At 36.4% G+C, this 21936-nt stretch overlaps 1 protein-coding gene across 2 annotated transcripts in view; it reads right to left on the bottom strand.

Moving 5' to 3' along the window:
• Window positions 1-1103: 1103 nt before the first annotated feature.
• LOC122042899 (putative 3,4-dihydroxy-2-butanone kinase) overlaps window positions 1104-21936 on the bottom strand; it is a 42696-nt gene continuing 21863 nt past the window's right edge. The window contains exons 11-20 of one of the 2 annotated variants that reach the window (XM_042603289.1): window positions 19147-19277; window positions 18984-19076; window positions 13068-13132; window positions 3534-3680; window positions 3407-3447; window positions 2779-2862; window positions 2591-2658; window positions 2404-2516; window positions 2234-2329; window positions 1104-1476 (exon numbers count right to left, since the gene is read on the bottom strand). In XM_042603289.1, the coding sequence (XP_042459223.1) occupies window positions 1345-1476; window positions 2234-2329; window positions 2404-2516; window positions 2591-2658; window positions 2779-2862; window positions 3407-3447; window positions 3534-3680; window positions 13068-13132; window positions 18984-19076; window positions 19147-19277 (970 nt within the window). In that variant the 3' untranslated portion in view covers window positions 1104-1344. Of the gene's footprint in view, window positions 1477-2233; window positions 2330-2403; window positions 2517-2590; window positions 2659-2778; window positions 2863-3406; window positions 3448-3533; window positions 3681-13067; window positions 13139-18983; window positions 19077-19146; window positions 19278-21936 lie in introns of both variants that reach the window. The other variant, XM_042603288.1, reaches the window with a different exon arrangement.

A 21936-nucleotide genomic window follows, 5' to 3' on the forward strand; every position in this document is an offset into this window, starting at 1 on the left:
CAGCCGCATACAGAAGCGTTGTAGCCTATGGATCGGTCAGCCGACCGATCCAGAGTTTCCCTCCGTGCCAGTATCAAGCTGGATCGATTACTGGATCGATCCGACAGCCCCAATCGATCCACGGATCGATTGAAGTGCCTGATTATAGCGAGTAGGACATCCGAGAGGCATAGATTGTCTTCCCTAGCATGTGTACAACTCCTAGGTACACCTAGAATATTAAGATCAGAGTTTACAGTAATCAGTTTAGTAAAATTTTAATCAATCCAGATTTCCGCAATAGTAGTTTAGCACAGCATAACGTAACGGTCCGGCCTCACAGCCTAGTCAGTATGAGGCGGGTCGTTACACTTTATCCGATATCTAATATTCAATCATGATATATGAACCTAACTTAACCACTTAAGTACATTGCTTAAAAATTAAAACACCTTGATCTAATTTTACCAATTAGAAAATAAGTACAACTACACTGAACTCATAAAGTCAATGTGGCAATATATGTGACCACACATGTTTTTATAGCCACAAAGCAACTACACAAAACACTTATTTCGTGTATCCTCTTGAAGCAACTCCTTTCAGAAAAAATAAAACCTTTTCTTATTCAAATGCCTTTTGAACTCTACAAATATTTTATCTATTTAAGTTTATTTTTCATTCAATTTAGCTTTAAAAAATCACTGAATTCCAAATTTTAAAATGTTCCAGCTTTAGAAAGAACACTATTGCATTTTAAGAAACAACTAACCCAACTTAAATGGGACAATATCATCTCAGAAAGAGAGATCCAAACTCTCACCTCATTCTAATGCCGACCATATTATTACTCCACCGGCTTATATCAGAGTTGACTACCGAAAAGATATTTTGGCCACCAAAGAGTTGTCAAGTCGTGACCTAGATCACCTGCTGAATCACCGCATAGTCAACAGGCTCACCCACAAGGAGATGAAGATCTCTGCCCACCCAATAATTCACTCATTCTTTAACATATTCTAAACTATGAACTTTTTCCCCCTTCATTATTTACGTTCGATGACTCAGTCCATACACCATGGAGCAACAACGCTAATTTTTTTTTTAAAAAAAACAGAATAAAATTGCTGAAAGGAATCTTTTTCTCAATGTTAGATTACAACATTATATTGGGGGGTAAAAAACTAGTAAACTATTCCTTTATTCAAGGTTCTTACAATACAGCAGAATATGACAAAGGGACAAGTATAGTAGTTTTCTCAGCTCATGCTAGCACAAGCGGAAAACAAATGAGCAAAGTCATCAAAATGTGAACAATTGCCGCTGCGGTGTGAAACTGTAGTTCATATGGTATACCAAAAGATATTAATTTTTTGATGGATGAAATTTGCTCTCAACAGCTTGAGCAACAGCTCGATACCATGTTGCTGCTGCCATTGCTCCAGGATCAGGAACAGAAGATAGTAGATCAGGAGCAATATAAGAAGATCGACCAGCCTGCGTGTTGGTACATCTTTTATCAGGTTGGAGCAGAGTACAAGTATATAGACATGCATGCATTGAACTATACAGGCAACAAAACGTGTGTAACCTATGAAAGAGCTACCATTGTAAGTACTAAATATCAACTCCACTCCAGCATGAGGACCTAGTACAACAAAGGCTTTTAACTAGTGTATCACAACTAAATGGATGTTAAGTTGCAATAAATGATACAAGTATATTGAAATATCCTTCTCAAGTTAAGATATCAAGTTAAGCTAAATGAATGTCAAATAGTGATAAATGGAGCTAAATAGTGATATCTTAATTTGAGAAAGATAGGAAAGTAGCTTGAAGATTATGGAAATAAATGCTTCAAATATCTCAATTTTCTCAACTATTATTACCTGTCTTTTTTTTTAGTAGATCTTCCTATTTTCTTTTGGAAAATTGCTAGTTCTAATTGAGCCCTAGGCTAGTTGAAGTGCATCCTTAAGGGGCTTATTGGACCGCTTTAGAAAGACTTGGGGGGTAACAAGGTGCAAGAACATGATATTGAAAATAGTAGAGTTGACTCTAATGCCAAATTACGAGGGATAAAATATTATATTATTGCAATAAAATTTCTACATATATTCCCTATAATTAAATACTCAAGTGGGACTAATCACACATGATATAATTAATTACTCCAGCACCATCAAATGCAACTGCTTAAGATGCTTTTTTGTCGCATAATGCATAACACAACATCAGCTGCAGAGTATTATACCAGGGCACGCATATTCTTCGTAGACTCAGCCCCAGTCACTGCTGCTTCAGAAGATAACAGAAGGGCTTTTAAAGGATCATCTCCAGCATCCAATCTCTGACCATAAGAAATATTAAAATAAATCTTTGTCATAAAGGACATATCAAAGGAAAACATGCGCCTTAATTTACCTCTCTTAGAACTTCAGATGCTGGAATTAGTGCATCCAACATAGTCCGATATCCAGCAACTGCACCACCATATTTACTGACAGCTGCTACAGATGCCTCCAGAGCAGTAGCCCCTGATCAGTGCATCACTCTGTTACAATTACTAACGCAGCAAAGAAACCCTATGAGCCACAAAAACTTTTCTTACATTGTCTCGATGAAATAACTTGGTTTTGTTTCAAGCTTGCATATGCAGCCTTGCAGAATATATCATACCTGTTTAGTACACAACAAATAATATAATGTAAAACGCATCCATATGCTAACAATGGAATACAGGAAAACGAACATGTAAAAAAGGGAAACAATTTTTGATAAAGAGTAATGATATACTACAGGATTCCACTAGTTCCGCCCATAACCCTTCTAAGCGAGGCTCCGATCTCGTTTACTGTTTCTGCAGCATCATTCAGTGGATAGCTGTGAAGTAAACTAGAATTAGAAAATGAATGGTGGCATGCAGAAAGGACACTTGAATTGTGTCTCTATGACACTTCATCATGCAAATATAATTTTAAATCATCATATATTCAACTATTGACACTTGAAGAGAAATGATGGTCAAAAGAAACTTCAAATCAATCAAATTTGGCAGTAAATTGGTATGCATACAAGATGTCAACTATGCTTGACTAAACTTGGAACAATTTTTCCTGTGAAAATAAGGATTTTTAAACTATCTAATATTGTGATCTTTAGTATCTGAAATCAATCTTTCCATTAACCTTCTGCAAGATAAACACAACATAATTTTCTGGAAAAGAAAAGTTGATGTTTATTTGAACATTTTATTGAAAATTGAATGTGCCTAATCCAGCCTAAAATAGTGAGAAAAAAAAACACTAAAAGTAGGTGCACTAAAGGAATCCAAAAAGGAGATGCCTAGTTGGCTTTTGATCCTTCACTTGCTTCACATAACCAAGATATGTTTTCTACAGCCTATAGCACTAGAAAGAATGCATACCATTTAATGTCTTCAAGAATAGTTGTAGCACCCCTGTACATCTGTAGATGTAAACACAGTATTTCTTAAACATATAAAACAAACTTTTACTAAAATGAAAATCAGTGATATCATCAAGTTTACTCACAGTGCTCCCACAATCACCATCACCCACTTTACTGTCCCACTCATTTAATTTCTCTGTCAGATTAATTATCTCTTGTGCAGCTGCCTCAATAGCAACTTGTAATATGCAGCCTAGCTCATTAAGCTTTCTTGGTTCACTCACTATCGACTGAAGAAAAATAATTTACAAGGAAAATAGAAATAAGGGGTGCAATTTAATGCAATATTTTCTACTTCTGAATAAAGCCATCACCAAAATATGAAAAGCTAAGAAATCAACAAAATACAGTTTACATCTGGTCTGATGTATGCAATTACAACAAGAAGCAAACAAGCTATGTTATCATTAACTTAATTCAATGTCTCACATATACATATTAAACTACAATACAGTGTGATGAAGAATTTTTTGAGTGTGGTAAATAAATTTGTCAATTTTGATTTAGTGCCAGCAGCATTATGAATGGGAGCGAACAGTGGTTCATCTAAATAGCTGACTACTATGCCAAAGGGGAAAAGAAAAATTAGAAAAGAAATTAAACAATACACAGTCCCAAAAAGAATTGATTCCAGCGCATAAGCCACTTCAAATTTTTACATCAGACAACTTCACCAAAGGACAAATACCTGATCAATCATAAGCATTTTTATTATTACCCTACTAAGTGAATTAATCACCGTTTTACATTCCAGTCTTCTCTTTATAATGTTTCTTAATCTGTCTTAGTTTTCTTATGCAGAACAGGAATTTATGAAATCTTGCCACAAATTCATTACAATATATACTGTATACTACGAGTTCTGTTTCTGTCTATGGACCCAGCCATACTACTTCTCACAGAAACCAAAAGTGCAACACAACAATAAGTTCAGCAAACTTATCTAGATTTTTGCTTAGAATCAAATGCAATTTTGTAGGTGATACTAGGCTTCTTATCTGCAAGATACAACCACAACATTACAACAAATATAGCAGATGCAGTTTGGTTCTGGACCAATGTTTGATGTAGTAATACAAGTTATGCAAAACATCCCTACAATCAATTCCAACCTAGAACAAGGCTCTCTTTCGCATTCGTGGTCAATAAAACAGCACTCTAGTTTCACCAACAATGGTTCTCGTTGTTAAGTGATGTTCTCTTCTTTAAAATGTATGAGATGCCTTCATTTCAAAATGTCGAACTCTTCATCTACTTCACCATCACTTCATAAAACGACAATTCTTAATGGCACATCATTCCTTGCATGATGCCTACATGAGGATGTTGCAAACTTCTACCAGATCTATTCCACCCATTATGCCTGTGTCAGATCGGCCTACTATTTTACTTCAGCCACAGTGAGGAGGGTTTCATGGAGGTGGCGAAGATCGTAACAAAAGACACAAGCAATGGAGGAGGTAGGCAGACTCCAATTCACCTAATATGAGAAGCTTAGAGATATGAAGGATATGTTTTGCACTTTCCATGCAATTCCAATTGGCTATACCTCATATAACACTCATATGGCTCAATCTGGACTAACTTCATAGGATGAACACCCTGCCAATAAACAATCTAGTCCTAGCTCTAACATTATCTCTGCTTAGGAATACACTCCAATTTCCTTCAATTCCATGCTACAACAAATGTCTCATCATGGCATAATACTTGCTTGACGTATACCCATACTAAATTCAAAAGCTTCTAGTATTACTTCATTTTCTAACCTCTTGCCTTACTAATGGTAAGATTGCCAATAGGGCCTTCTCATCCATTTGAGGCATTGATTAGTGTTATTATTTATCCATTTTTCCTTCTTCCTTTTATATACCTTGAGTTTCCTATGAATGTATTGTCAGTAAGTAAACTCATCCAATCATTGAGCTATCAATAAGGTTTATCTAGCAATTCTATGTCCATTCAAAATTCAAGGACAGGAGAGGTGAAAAACATAGAGCTTTGAGTTGATGATTATATACCAATTGACTATGTTATATCCATAAACAAAAAAATTACTAAGGGTGTAGTTGTAAATTTTAAAACTTCTTGGATCTTTTCACAACAGTGTGATTAAAAAGCAACGACCCGAATTTTTTCCTTCCTCTCCTGTGACTTTGTCTTTCCCATCTGCCCTAACCTCTTTCTAATTCTCCCTAACCCATATCTTTGTCAACCCCATCTTTTTTCTTAACCACAAATCATGTTGCCGCCATCGCCACTAGAGCTGCCGCAAATTCCTCGCACGCCGTTGTCGCCATCACTACTGTCGCTGCAAGCCGTCGTTGTCGCTGCCGCCACTACCACTCCACAATAATAAGCCGACTAGACTCAATCAATTTAGGTGGAGTTTATTTCTGCATGTTCTCATTGAACTACCTTGTGCATGATTAAACCTATAACTACAAACTACAAACAACCACCAAACTTTATCCCCACTAGATGGTATTGACTAGAATCCTTTTATGTCATTGAGTTGCATCCCCTACTTTATCATCATCTATACTTTAATAAATTTTATCCATTTTATTATTAATAATCAAATCTTTTCAGTTTTCTTTTTCGTGTATATTTATAATAGTTTCACTCTAAATAAAGAATTTATTACTCGTCTAAGTACATATCCATGTCATTTAAATGTGTCTCTCAGAATTTTTTTCAATAGATGTAACTTTAATTTTCTCTCTAATGTTCTTATTTTTTATCTTGTTCATCCTCCTATATCCACACATTCACCTTAACAACCTCATCTTAGCAACTCTCATCTTATGCTCATATGCTCAAGTTATAGCCCAACATTCAGCTCCATATAACATAACAGGTCTATCGTCATTTTGTAGAACTTCCTATTAAATTTTAGAGATACTTTACTATCACAAAAAAGATCTGACGCACTCCTTCATTTTAAAAATCCTGTTTGTATTATATATAAGACATATATCAATCTCTCCATCCTTTTGCAAAAATAATCGTAAATACTTAAAGTTCATAGATGCTCTTCTATCTTAACAATTGTCTCACTGCATAAATTTAAATTCTATATATTGTCTTTATTCTATTAAATTTAAAACCTTTCACTTCCTCCTTCACATGTCGGATTTAGCAAATAATATCATCTGCAAACAACATGTACTATGGTACAAAGGATAAAGACTTAGAGTTGATCCTTAGGATGCGTTTGATTCAAGTTATCATGTATAACATTGGTTATGTGATTACCAAGTAATCACATAACCAAGGTTACGGGGAATAAAACATAACCAAATGTTGTTTGGTTCAACCTAGGTAATACAACAAAAACTTGTTTGTTTGAACGTTTTAATGAATAACCTGATTTAATATTTTACTATATTACTCTTAGTTACAAAACCAACCATATATATCATTTAAACTCTTAGGTAATTTTTTTATTTTTTTTATTTTTAATGTTTTTCTATTTTTTTAATTTTTTTTAAAAACTATTATGTTTTTTTTACATTTTTTATTTTTTTAAAGTTTTTTATTTTATTTTTTATATATTTTTTTTTCTTTATATTTTTATTTTTTAATCACATTTTTCTTTTATTCAAGGGTATTTTAGATAAAAAAATTTTGTTAACCCCGGAATAAAAAAAAATCTCAATTTTTCGAGGTTTTTCGATTCCGGGTTGCATACCCCTTTTGCTGACGTGTTGGGCATGGAACATTACTCGGGAATCATCGATTACCTAAATCAAGCAGGGTTTTCGTTGATACCCTTGGATGGATAACCAAGGTTAACAAGGATAACCCCCAACCAAACGCACCCTTAATGTAATCCTATTTTTATGAAAAACGTTTCGATTAATCCACCTGATGTCTTCACTCTTATTATTACATCCTCATATATATCCTTGATTAATTCAATATACGACCCCACGGGTCATCCGAGATGGTAAGGGGTGGCATGCTTGCCACATGAGATCGCGGGGTCGAACCGCAGGACTGTCAGGGTGTAAATCCCCGGACCCTGTGCAACTCACCCCACCACCACTTGCCCTCTCGGCTATCGTGATTTACCTCCCTCGTGATGGTCTGAGGTCGAGTGTGGCGAGGACGCTGGGGGCGAGCGATTTCGCCTTTTGCCACTTGCCACTTGATTAATTCAATATACACTACACTAACACTTATTTTTTGGGGAATTTTCTATATAATTTCCTTTGGGACTCTATCATAAGTTTTTTTTAAGATAATATCATGGGTAATCTTGCTTTTATACTCGATATTTTTGTATAATTTATATTGTTGACATAAATCCAAATTGATTTTCAATCACCGTGATTTCCTTTTATTTTTTTATTACTCTTTTTCAAAATTTCATGGTATGACTTATTAGTTTAATACCCCTATAGTTTGCATAAATTTGTACGTCTCATTTGTTCTCTATAAGGGAACTAGAGTACTTACCCTCCACTAATAATGTGTTTTTTTCGTTTTCAATATAAAAGTTGAATAATTTTATAAGTCCTTTAATATCTTATTTTCCTAGGCACTTCTATACATCTATCGGAATATTATCTGATCCAACTATTTTTTTTATTTTACATCTCATTTAAATATTATTCTACTTCTAAAGTTTAAATTCTATGATAAAAAATTAAGTTTTTATACTCATTTAACCAACTTAAATTACCTAAGTTAAATTGGTTATCTAAACCTTCATTAAAAAATTGAAAAAAAATACCTCTTCCATCGCTCACTTATTTCCTTATCATTTAATAATATTCTATTACATTTATTTTTAATGCATCTTATTTGGATAAAATTTCTTGTCTTCTTTCTCTCTTTAGTTATTCTATAAATATCTCTTTCCCCTTCTTTTGTATCTAGTTGCTTATATAAGCACTCAAAAGTTTCATTCATGACTTCATTTATTATTTTCTCTTTTTTGGCTAGTATATATTTAAAAAAAAATCTCATTCTTTGTATAATATCTTAAGGCAAAAATCAAATAAGCCCCCTCATTTTTAGAATCATCAAGATAACACCCCACTTTGATATTGTTATCAAAAGGGCACCTCATCCCATGAACAATTACCCAACTACCATTCACTACATTATTCTCATTATTATCTCTTGCCAATTATTTCCGGCCTAAATCCTGAACCAGGGGCATGTTTTAGCGTTTAGTAGCTACTACAACGTGAATATTTGATAAATTTTGAGAAATCATAACTTTTGACTCGGGTTGAACCACTAAATACATAATATATCAAATTGAAACTCGTTCAAAGATCTACATTTGCTACACCCGTAATGACCTAGGCTTAGGCCAAAAAAGTCATTTAAAATCTTTTCGAAGGCTTCGAAAAATTTTAATCCTCTTTATTAAGGTTATTTTCAATATTGTAACAGTTATAAAATCATAGTTGCTACAACTATTGTAGTTGTAGCATATATGAAACCGTAACTACTACAACATGTGTAATATAGGGGTGCTCTTTTGACTTTTGTCCAATACCTTATAAGTTGTTCATTTTTGCTTAACTTTCTCCTATACTTTCTCATTTCACACTAAGATTCTTTACTTGCCAGTGCACGTCCCTTTAACTCACCAAGTACATTCTTGGTTATCATTTTCAAATTTAATATCATCTTATTCTATATCGTATTCAAATCCCCATGTATTTCTCCTAATACATTTATTTTTGTTCTCTCCTTAAATATACTTTATTTCCTATCTTTTAACTTCCATTACTTATTTCTAGGAGTCATGCACATTTTCCTTCTATTGATACTATGCTTGATGAGCATATCCAATACTAACCTATATTGAGTAGTTAAGTCTTCCAATTTTTGAACGTGACTTTGAAAAACGTATTAACTAATATAAGTTCATATATTATAGTAAAATCCAATATAATTTTCCCTTCTTTATTTCTTGTTTCAAACTCATTCTCTCATGCACCCTACAATGGAAAAAAAATTATTTATAATTGCTGATGAAGAAAGATTTAGTAGATTAAAATGTATATAATATGTGCTCGATTATTTCTATAAATTAACTTAGTGCATGATGATGAAAAATAAATAATAATTTCATTGATAATCAAATTAAGTATTTATCATAGGAACATTAAAGATAAATTCTTAATTATGTATATTATGTCTTGTTAGAAGAAAAATTAATTGCATACACTTATTTACCTCTATTGCTCAATCATATCCTTTATGTTTACTTCTCCTTTGATACTTTATCAAATTATTGTACTCTATCAAAATTTATTAATGAAACTTATAAGGGATAACTTGCATTATTATAAGAAATAAAGAGTGGACCAATATCATATATAATTACATTAATATAGTTCCTATAACTAAAAAATACGAGAGGACTTCGACTCAACACTTACATAGCTTCTCAACTAAATCAATAGAGATTCTTATCAAGTTATTTATACTAGGTTAGTAATAAAATATTTCTTTATAAACATGGAACATTTGTTTCATGCTTTTAAAAGAATTTTCGAGTCTTTCTACACTTTCATAGGCTTCGGCCAAATTAAGATAATTTTCTTCACCAAGTGGATTGCGGGTCGTTCACCCTACTCTTATGTAAGGCACCTTACTAGGTGGATTGTTAGTGTTGTGCTGAAAGGATATCCATATATCTCCATAATGGTATGATATTGTCCACTTTGGGCCTAGGCCCTAATGACTTTGCTCTTGGGCTCTATCCAAAAGGCCTCATGCCAATGGAGATATCCTATATCCTTTTGAACTCATAATCTTTACCAAATCTTGGGACTTTGATTGAAACCCAACAATCCTTCCCTCAAATGAAGGACCACAATTACTCTCATGGTCCGAGCCTCCTCCTGAGCATCCAGTCACCTTAACCTGCTCTGGGCCTCATGAGCATCCGGTCACCCTAACCTGCTCTGGGCCTCCCCGCGAGCCTCCACATCTGATCATCCTGACTTGCTCTAAGCCTCCACATCTAGTCACCCTGACCTGCTTCGAGTCTCCCCACGAGCATCAATCCCTCATGACCTGCTTCGGGCCTCCTCGTGAGCATCCAGTCACCCTAATCCCCTATAAGTATCCGATCATTTTGACCTGATCTGAGCCCCCCACAAACATCTGATCACCTTGGCCTGTTTCGGGCCTCCTCACGAGCATTCGGTCACTCATGACAAGCTCCGGGCCTACCCTCAACTTCGTTCAAGGCCACCCCACATGACATTTGATCTGGATCATGACTCTGATATCATTTGTTGAGACCAAAGGATGTCTACATATTTCCACAATGGTATGATATTGTCCACTTTAGGCCTAGGCCCTCATGGTTTTGCTCTTGGGCTCTATCCAAAAGGTTTCAGCCAATGGAGATATCCTACATCCTTTTAAACCCATGATCTTTACCAAATATTTCCAATATGAGACTTTGATTGAACCCCAACAGCTAACTCACTTTATTTTTATGTAAGACATTTTTCAAGTGGATTGCAAGTCATTCACCCTATATATGTACGTATATATGCATACATATGATGTATTTCGTATTGGGTGGATTGTGAGTCGTTCACCCATGTAGATACAATACATCTCGTTCAAGTGGATTGCAGATCGTTCACCCTATCTATATATAAGTGCATACTACGATGCATTTCATTATAAATGAATTGTTGGTCATTCACTCTCATATACAATGCATCCCTCTTGGGTGGATTGCAAGTTGCTTACTTTTATTTTTACAGTTATATATGATGTATTCATATTATGTGGATTGCATAACGTTCACTCTTACTTGCACGACATAGCTTTAATGGGTGTATTGCATGTTGTTCATCCACTTGATAAATTATGTTAAGTCTTCAATAAAATAAGACTATAATATGTATAACGTTGAAAACAAGAAAGTAAAAATTGATGAAACGAGAAATAATCAAATGGTGCTAACGAACATGGAAACATAAATTATCAATTATATTGTTAGCCTCTCTTATGTTGTTACCCTTATATTTTCATGCACGACTCTCCTATTTCCACTTTTCACATTGTGCTCGCTTTCCTTTTCCTTTGACCTCCATACCAGACTTAAGATGATTTTCAAAGTTTGGTCAATATTATGGATGATTGCTTAAGGTGGCATCCGACCGAAGGTGTCCCGCGACTCCTCCGGCGTCGCCTACGATGCATCGGAGACGAGGACGCCTCCGATGTCGGTTTCGCCTGCCCGGCGGAATGATAAAAGTCATCCGTGTCGGGCGGCACGGAACGACATTTCATTCGTTGGTTTTACATACTTTTTTTACCTTGATAGACAATACATTACCTTAATAATATTGAAAACATTTCTATCTTTTTGTGCCTCTGTAATTGAAATAAAATCTCTATTTGATATGGCAATTCTAATTAGTATATTTCTCATAAGTTCCAGTTCTTTTCTAGCCAATGTATCCTTATTAGTCATCCTATACTTATTTCCCATGACATTGTAGAGAAAAATAGACACCCGATCAAGATAGCTTGCACATTACTACTTCACATGGAAGTTCCATACAAATTTTTGAATGATGCAGTTCTCATTGCATGTAACTTATAAATGGCATATCTTCTATTGTTAATCATGGTCAAATTCCCTTCAACATTTTATTCCCAACTGATATCATATATAGTATCTTTCCTGATTCCATTTAGTTGTATTTTGTTCATCTCTTAAACCCAGGTAGAGAAAATGTCTCCTAAAATTGTATAGAGGATCTTCCTTAGCTACACTGCTATGCAAATAGGGCATCAACTGCTGAGTTACAAGTTGTCTTCATCCATGCAGATGTTATGTCATAATTAAGCTGCCACACACACCTTTCAATCCAATATTTAACAAGAGAGGAATTCAGATCAAATGACACTTTGTTTGGGAAAAGGTGCAATCTAAGAAGATAATCACAACATTCATTTGTTTGAAGGATATTAATAGATTTACTGACTAAGTCTTCATGACCTCCTAAAATAAATATATTTGCAACAGTCGGAAACAACTTAGAGAAGGGAGAGTTTATGACCTACTCATACGCATGCTAATACACACGGTTGTATATGTGAAGTTACAATAAGGTAATACATGTATAGGTAGAGGGGGCTAACCAATAAGCCTAATAATCACCCCCTTAACAATTATTAGATAAGAGAAATTAGATGTAAGTACAGTAGATAAAATGAGAAAAACTAGGTTACAATGAAGGCATGTTATAAAATATTGATAAATTTTATAGTTAAACAGGAATCAATTGGAGCTGAAAGTGTAGGAGAGAGTTGAGTATGTAGTGGGTAAAAGATGATTAAAGAAACAAGTTACCTAAACTAAAAATGATTGATTACTAGTGACATGCCTAGCATAGTTCAATGGAAGGATAAAATCCATATAATTGGTCTCATATAGTTGGGACTAACATGGCTTGTTGATGTTGAAGTTGTAGACTGGAAGTAAATTAAAGAAGCAACATCTCAATATATTGTCAACGTCTTAGACAAAGAGCTAGACTTCAACTGCTATTTGAAAAGACTGTTTCCAACAAAAAGAGAAGTAGAAGTACTACTAAAAACTGATGTTCTACCTCTTTTTTGCTACTTGCATTTGATGCTGGTACTGGAACAGGAATTTTGGTAGGCGGTCGATCACCTACAACTTCACATTACCTACCTCAGTTCAAGAGACTAGACCTTGACAAAGTAAAAAATGAATGCAACCAGCAATGTAACCAACAAACCCATACAAATATACAGTAAGAAAGAAGGACAATAATAGCCAAATAAACTATATTGGATATGAAAACATTCTATAAAAAGTCCATTGGCTTAGTGAGACAATTCGACTTGCTGTTTATTGTTTGTTACTTGACCTAAAACCAGATCAACTAAGCACCATACACTAGATGAGCAGCAGACTCAAAATACAAAAGTCAACATCAGCATTTAGTTGCCACTAACTATTGTCAAGGCATGGAATCTTGATCTCAATGCATCACATAGCTAGCCTGAGAGTTCAGGGATCGTACGGTGCTTTTTGTTACAATGAGTTCATATGCAGAGTCCATTAGTCAAATATGCTTCACCTATATTTTACAACCTTCATATTCCAAGTACATTGTAAAATGAAGAACACTTGACTAATATGCATTACTTGGTAAATCATCATTTAGAAGCCCCAAGAATATGACAATTAGATTTATGTTGAACAGAAAACATTTTTATTCATTTTACAAATAGGTTCTGTAATACTAAAACATATTCAAAATTGTGAAACACTTGGATAGTAGCTTCGATCATATTCACATCTCAATCATCCCATTTGAAAGAATAAAATTGGTGCTCTAGGTTGTCGAACATTAATCATGGTAAATTGCGAACAATCATACAAATGGAAAATTCATAAGGTCCAATGATATTAAGGAAAACATACGGATAAAACATAAAATTCAAACTAAAAAAAGTTGTTCGTTCCATGGGTTCATGCTTATAACAAATGTACGTTTAGATGTGTTGTGAGAAGCAAGGGTAGATAGGTTTTATCTTTTGTTAATAAGTTGATTCTTAGGGTTGTGTGGTTATATAACTATATAAACATATGTAATCCTACTGAAATTGAATGAATCTTTAAACTCTCTTTAATTCAACATGGTATCAGAGCAAGATTAATTTTTTCTTTGAGTTGCGACCCGAACCCTAACCCTAGTGCCGCCGCACCTTCTTTCTCTCGACGCGCCGCACCTTCTTTCTCTCGACGCCGTGATTTCTCCTCCCTCGCCGATCTCTGCTTCCTTCCCCGACGCCGCCACTTTCTTTCCCTTCCTCTTCGTCATCGCCTATGCGGCGTCGGCGGCTGTCCCTCTTCTGATCTCCCTGTGTGGCGCCAACGACAGTCCCTCTTCTGATCTCCCTGTGTGGTGCCAGCGGCTATCTCTCGACGTCGTGATTTCTCTAGCACCTTTTTTGTGATTGTAATGGCGGACAACGCTAGCGAAACCTCGGGGATTTCTACAAATCCTATGGCGTCTTCAGGACAGGTACAACCATTTTTCACAATGGCAGGCACTGGAGGGTCCGGTCTTCAGATAGTATCAGTAAAATTGTCCGAGACAAATTATGCATCTTGGGCAGTTGCTATTGAACTTTATGTCGAAGGCCATGATAAACTTGATATTCTTCACGGCTCTAAAGTGAAACCAGATGAAAAGGATCCTAACTTTCGCACTTGGCGCGTGACAATATTCAATTAATGACTTGGATACTTAACTCTATTAGTTTTGGCATCAAACAAGTCATTCTTCATAACAAAACAGCGTATGACATGTGGAAGATACTGGAGCAGATGTATGGACGTCGACATGATATGCTGCGTACTTATCAGCTCAGCAATCAAATTTTCAAACTTGAACAGGGTTATATGTCAGTCACCAATTATTTTACTACTCTGAAGGGGTTGTGGGATGAGTTTAACTACTACCGGATGGAAAATTGGAGTTCCACTGATGATCATCAGAGATATTTAAAGCTTCTGGAAAAAGACAGAATCATTAAATTTTTATATGGACTTAATGCAGAGTTTGAAAATTTAAAAGGGCAAATCCTTGGTCTTTGATCCTACTCCCTCTCTAGAACAAGTTTACTACAAAATTCTAAGTGAAGAAGGTAGAAGAAGGACCATGAACAACAAGGGGATTTCCAAAGTAAGCCCTCCGATTGGGGAGACCTCTGTCTTTATTGGTTCTGCAAACAAGTTCCGACCTGGGGGAACTAAAGGACGAGGGGACAGATTTTGTCGGCAATGCAAGAGGACTAATCATGATTCAGATTTCTGTTGGGAAAAATATCCAAAAAAGAAACCTGAAAAATTTAAACACAATGCTAAGAAGGCTCCTAATAGTGATAATATTGTTGTCCAAAAGTTAGAAAATGAAGAGACTATTGGTTCCTCTGTGCCTTCTACCACTGGATTGTCTTCTACTGATATTGTTAACCTCCAGCATCTTCTCTCTCGACTTCAGGCTTCATCTTCTGTCTCTACTCCAGTTCAAGCGCACACAGGTATTCGTGGCTTGGGATTAAGTGTTACTGGTCCCAGCTTTTACAGCCCCTGGGTCATTGATTCAGGAGCTACGGATCACATGACAAATGCTGCTAACTCCTTTATTTCTTACTCTTTATCCTCTGGGCAGGAGAAAGTGATCATTGCAGATGGAACCAAAGCCACTGTTGCGGGCAAAGGTTCCATAAAACTTACAGATCATTTTTTCCTATCCTCTGCACTTCACGTTCCTTCCGTTTCTATTAATTTACTTTCTGTTAGTAGCATTACTAAACAACTACACTGCTCCGTAACCTTTTTCCCTGATCATTGTGTCTTCCAGGATCTCGAGACCAAGCAGACGATTGGGACTGGCCGTGAAGTAGGGGGTCTTTATTATTATCAGCTTGAAACAACATCTGCTCTGAAATTTGCAGCCAAGTGTTTGGAAAATAAGCATCAAGAAATTCTTTTATGACATTCTCAGTTGGGACATTTGTCTTTTCAGTCTTTGAAAATTTTATTTCCTAGTCTCTTCTTTTCTGTTTCTCTTCAGTCATTTCAATGTGAAATCCATCAGTTATCCAAACATTGTAGAACACATTTTTCTGAGTCTATAAAGAAGAGTTTGTCTCCATTTGATCTTGTTCATTCGGATGTGTGGGGGCCCTCTCCTGTGACTTCTTTGGATGGCTATCGATATTTTCTCTCTTTTATTGATGACTACACCCACTGTACATGGCTTTATTTGATGAAAACCAGGGAAAAAGTACCTCGTCTCATTCAAAATTTTTATAGAATGGTTGAAACCCAATTTAACTCAAAGGTGAAGATTCTTCGTTCTGACAATGCCCGTGAGTACTTTGCACAGTCTCTAAATACTTTTCTTGAGGATTCAGGAATTCTTCATGAGTCATCCTGTCCCTACACACCACAACAAAATGGAGTGGCGGCAAGAAAGAATCGTCATATTCTTGAAACAGCCCGTGCCCTATTATTTCAACGTCACTTACCCAAATATTTCTGGGTTGATGTTGTCCTTGCAGCTGCTTATCTCATCAATCGATTGTCATCTAAAGGTCTCGGGAACCGGTGTCCTCTCACTATTCTTCATCCTGGCGTAGAGTTGTTCTCCCTTACACGTCGGGTTTTTGGTTCTCTTTGTTTTATTCATGTTCTTGATCCCAAGTCCTCTAAACTTGATCCTCGTTCTATACAAGGAGTTTTTATAGGGTATTCCACTTGCCAGAAAGGCTACAAGTGCTTTGATCCTATTACTAGGACGAGATATGTCTTGAAGGATGTTACCTTTTTTGAGTCCGAGTCCTATTATTCTCCTCAGTCTCGTCCTCAGGGGGAGAATATTACCTCCTTTGTACCTCAAGTGGTTCCTTCTCCTATTCCACTAGTGGATGTCATGGAAAATGAAAAAGATGCTCCATCACTGGGCTCACAGTCTTCACCAGATATTATTACTTACAAACGACGACGACACAAGCAAGGACCTACTATTGATCGGCTAGTTGAATCGGATGCTCTGGCTCCTGATCCTGTGAAGCAGTTATCCTCATCAGTTGAGCCAACCACACCTCTAAATATGAATGAGCTGAACCTTCCAGTTGCTGTTAGGAAGGGTGCCAGGTCATGTACTCAACATCCTATCTCCAACCACGTTTCATATTCTCATTTGTCTCCTTCATATCATGTATTTGTTTCACAGTTATCAAATCATGCTATACCTTCTTCCTATTATGAAGCTGTAAGGGATTCAAGGTGGCAGGAAGCAATGAATGAAGAAATGGAGGCTCTTAACAGAAATGGTACTTGGGAATTAGTTGATCCCCCAAAGGGGAAGAACTTGGTTGGTTCTAAATGGGTCTATGCTATCAAGTATAACTCAGAGGGTGAAGTGATCAGATATAAAGCCAGACTTGTTGCCAAGGGATTCACCCAAACATATGGGGTAGATTACTTGGAAACTTTTGCACCAATTGCAAAGCTGAACTCGGTCAGGGTAATTCTTTCTCTTGCTGCTCAATATGATTGGCCTTTGTTTCAGTTAGATGTTAAAAATGTCTTCTTAAATGGTGACCTTTATGAAGAAGTATACATGTTACCACCTCCTGGAAATGAAACAAAAGGAAAGGTTTGCAAGCTAAGAAAAGCTTTGTATGGGCTTAAACAATCTCCCAGAGCATGGTTTGATAGGTTTTGCAAAGTCATGATATTGTTTGGCTTTAAACAAGGGAATGCTGATCATACACTCTTTATAAAAAAGAAAGAGGACAGAACTACCATTCTTTTGGTTTATATTGATGATATGATAGTTACAGGTGATGATGAGGTAGAAATCCAGGCTCTTAAGTCCAAGTTAACATTAGAATTTGAAATTAAAGATCTTGGATCATTGAGGTACTTCCTGGGCATTGAAGTCGCTCGATCAAAAAAGGAATCTATGTATATTAGAGAAAATATGTGTTGGATTTACTCAAGGAGACAGGGAAGCTGGGTTCTTGGCCAGCGTCTACTCCTATAGAAGTAAATCATGATCTTACTAGTTCTAGTGGGGAGGATCTTACAAATCTAGAAAAGGGAACATATCAAAGGTTGGTTGGAAAATTACTCTATTTATCTATGACTAGGCCTGACATCACCTATGTTGTTAATGTAGTAAGCCAGTACATGCATGCTCCTAAAACTATCCACATGAAGGCCGTTGACAAGATCTTAAGGTACTTGAAATCATGTCCTGGAAAAGGCTTGCTGTTTAAAGGAGGTGGTGATCTGAAGGTGGAATGCTATTCTGATGCAGACTGGGCTGGTTCTCGAGATGATAGAAGATCCACATCTGGCTATTGCACTTTTTTGGGAGGAAACTTGGTAACTTGGAGGAGTAAGAAACAAAATGTTTGTGCACGGTCCAGTACTGAAGCAGAATATCGAGCCATGGCACATGGTCTTGCAGAGATGTTGTGGTTGAGTTTTTTGTTGACAGACATGGGATTAAAGGTTGAATTACCTCTCAGGCTGTATTGTGACAACAAGGCAACAATCAATATTGCAAATAATCCGGTACAACATGACCGGACTAAACACATTGAGATTGATCATCACTTTATTCGGAAGAGACTTGATTCTGGAGAGCTATGTCTGCCTTATGTCAAGTCTGAGGACCAACTTGCTGATATGTTTACAAAAGCTATACCTCAAGCTGTGTTCGACTCTTCTCTTAGCAAGTTGAACATGTTTGATATATATGTTCAACTTGAGGGGGAGTGTTGTGAGAAGCAAGAGTAGATATGTCTTTTTATCTTTTGTTAATAAGTTGATTCTTAGGGTTGTGTGGTTATATAGCTATATAAACATATGTAATCCTACTGGAATTGAATGAATCTTTAAACTCTCTTTAATTCAACAAGATGAAATTGAATAAATAATGTAATTATACAAAGTAATGGGGAATTACCTTCCACACCAACAGGCCAACATGGAGCCCGAGTTGGGGCATCCAAACGAGCCAGAATTGCTGGATCTGCCTTCATAATGGAAATGGAAAATCCTGTTCAAATACAGCCTTATTGATTAGTGCTAAGAAACATTGAAGACTGGAGCTTCTTGGATAAGCTGACCTGCCATATCGAGTGAAGTCATAAATGATCCAGTGTAAACACGGTCAATAGCAAGTCCATGTTCTAGCTGTAATTGTGGAACAGCCTTTCCTGCTGCAATCATCAACTCCATCACAGGTGTGGCACCAAGTCTACATTCATGAAAAACTGGATTCAGATACAGTTGGATGTTGGAATTTCCTGTGACGACATGTCTAGAAAAACATTCATTTGTAATTCATTTAATAAGTAATTTGAAGCATGACTATTGTATAGAAGACATCTAGTACAAAAAATTCAACAGGAAACAAAATATGAAATCACCGCACCAATTTCTAATCTCTATTAGAGAGTACAAATTGAATATTTACTTAAAAACTTGAGTCTGGTAGCTCCAATCTATACTTTCATATTCATATCATGAAAGTGACTTGTACCACCTCTGTACTAGGACCTCACAACTGGTATTATGATTGAATCAAGTTTAAGCATGGGACAGTGTTAGAAATAATAATTAGATGAGTATTAGAACATACAGAGTTTAGTCAAGTGAGCTACTTAGTGAATCAGTGTCATACTGGAGTGTAATGGTTCTTTTTGAATTAAATAAAATTTCTTTCTCAACTCTGTAACTAGAGGTGCCCAAAGCTTAGGGTTTAAATTTTTCCTCCTTCCCATAACAAGATCACAGGTTTTGTATACCTTGAGCAGACTCTTCTATCCATTTATATTATTCATCATCATAATATTATATTCATATTCAAACATTTCCATTCACAAATAAGTCCCTATAATTAGTATTAGGAACCTTAATGCAATTATAGAAACGTGTTTGGAAATACTATATAATGCAAGGGTCTGCATGTAAAATTATGATGAGTAATAAACACACACACATAGAAAGGACCGTAATCTTTCTCATCTACATGATATCTCATCTCTGGAAATTGACTAATACAACTCACTGGAAATGCGATGTTAGGTTGGTGTGCGTAAGATAAATCAATTCGCCAACAAATCGTTGAAACATGCCTCGGTTATCTTCTGGACGAGTCTTAAGTTTTACATTTGGATCCATGGGAGCATCAACATGTTTACATCCTATTAACCCGGTGTCTTTTAGCAAGTCAAGAATATATTTTCGTTGTGAGACGAATATTCCTTCCTTGGTTCGAGCAATTTCCATTCCAAGGAAAAATCGAAGTTTCCCAAGATCCTTCATTTCAAATGTGGCTGCAAGATGTTTCTTGATCCTTTCCATCTCTTCAAGGTTATTATCAGTGATTATAATGTCGTCTACATAAACAATCAGTATGGCAATCTTATCCTTTACCCTATGGTGAAATAGAGTATGGTCGGTGTAAGCTTGCTTGTAACCAAGTTGCTGAACCGTCTTGGCAAACATGTCAAACCAAGCCTTAGGAGATTACTTTAGACCGTAGAGAGTCTTCTTTAGACAACAAACTGAGGCTCCTTTATTCAAGTGGCAGATCCATGTACACCTCTTCTGCTAAATCACAGTTGAAAAAGGCATTCTTGACGTCTAGTTCGTAAAGTGGTCAATCTAAGATTGCTGTAAGAGATAGCAATACCCGAATAGTGTTGATCTTTGCCACAGGAGCGAAATCTCTTGGTAGTCAATTTTGTAAGTTTGAGTGTATCCCTTGGCCACGAGACCGGCTTTGTATCTTTCAACTGACCATCGCTTTTGCACTTAATCGTGAAGACCCACCAATAGCCAATCGAGTTTTTTCCTACTGGTCGATTAACTATGTCCCATGTATCATTGTTTTCCAAGGCTTTTATTTCTTCATAGAGCGTTGTATGCCAATGTTTGTGTTTAAGAGCCTCGTCAATATTGGCTGGTACTGCTGTTTCTGAGAGATCTGTTACCAAAGCACGCATGTCTAAATAGATGAGAGTATCCTAAAAAATGTGAGATAGGATGCTAAGTAATCAGACAAATACCTTTATGAAGTGTGATTGGCATATCCAATTGTGGTAGCTTAGTATCATCAAGACCAGAACTTGAGCCAAATGAATAAGGTGTTGGAGATATCAGATCAGAATTGGTTTCTATGCGCTTTCTTCTGCTGTAAGTTACTAGAAAAAATCAATGGGTTTGAAAATTTTCGGTACTAGAGTGATACAGGAAGATATTTGAGGTGATTGTGGATTTTCCTGACTTGGAATTTCTAGATCTGCAAAAGAAGGGTAATCTTGAATTTCTAAATTTTTAATTTATGGGTCTTGTGGAAGTAAGATAGTTCCTAATTTTGTGGAGTTAAGATCCGCCCCTAAGCTCGATTAGGAAGTGGATTTGTTTCCCATAAATATTCCCAATTAATTAGAGAAATATGCGATAAGGTCAAATTTTTTATCAGAGACTCCCCCTGGTAGAAAATTTCGAATAAAAGGATTGATATTAAAAAAAGGTGACATCTCTAGAGATAAAATATTTTCTCTTTGAAAGAGAATAATATCTATAACTTTTTTCTTTTTGGAAAAGTACCCAACAAAAATGTACTTGTGACTTCTAGGCATTGTTTGCAGTGTCGTTCCGTGCCGCCCGGCATGGACGATTTTTACCGTTCCGCCGGGCGGCCGAAACCGACACGGGAGACGTCCCCGTCTCGGCGGCGCGGGACGCCTCCTGCGGCGCCGAAGGCGTCGCGCGTGAGGCCTTCTGCGGCGCCGAAAGCGTCCGGCAGGGTCGCCGGACGCTTCCAGCGACCCTTCCGGCGCCGCCGGAGACGTCCAACAACGATTCCAGCTTCGCCGGACGCCCCTCGCGAGATCGTGATGATCGAT

This window comes from Zingiber officinale, chromosome 2A (assembly GCF_018446385.1).
Source record: "Zingiber officinale cultivar Zhangliang chromosome 2A, Zo_v1.1, whole genome shotgun sequence".
In the NCBI taxonomy this organism is placed as follows: Eukaryota; Viridiplantae; Streptophyta; class Magnoliopsida; order Zingiberales; family Zingiberaceae; genus Zingiber; species Zingiber officinale.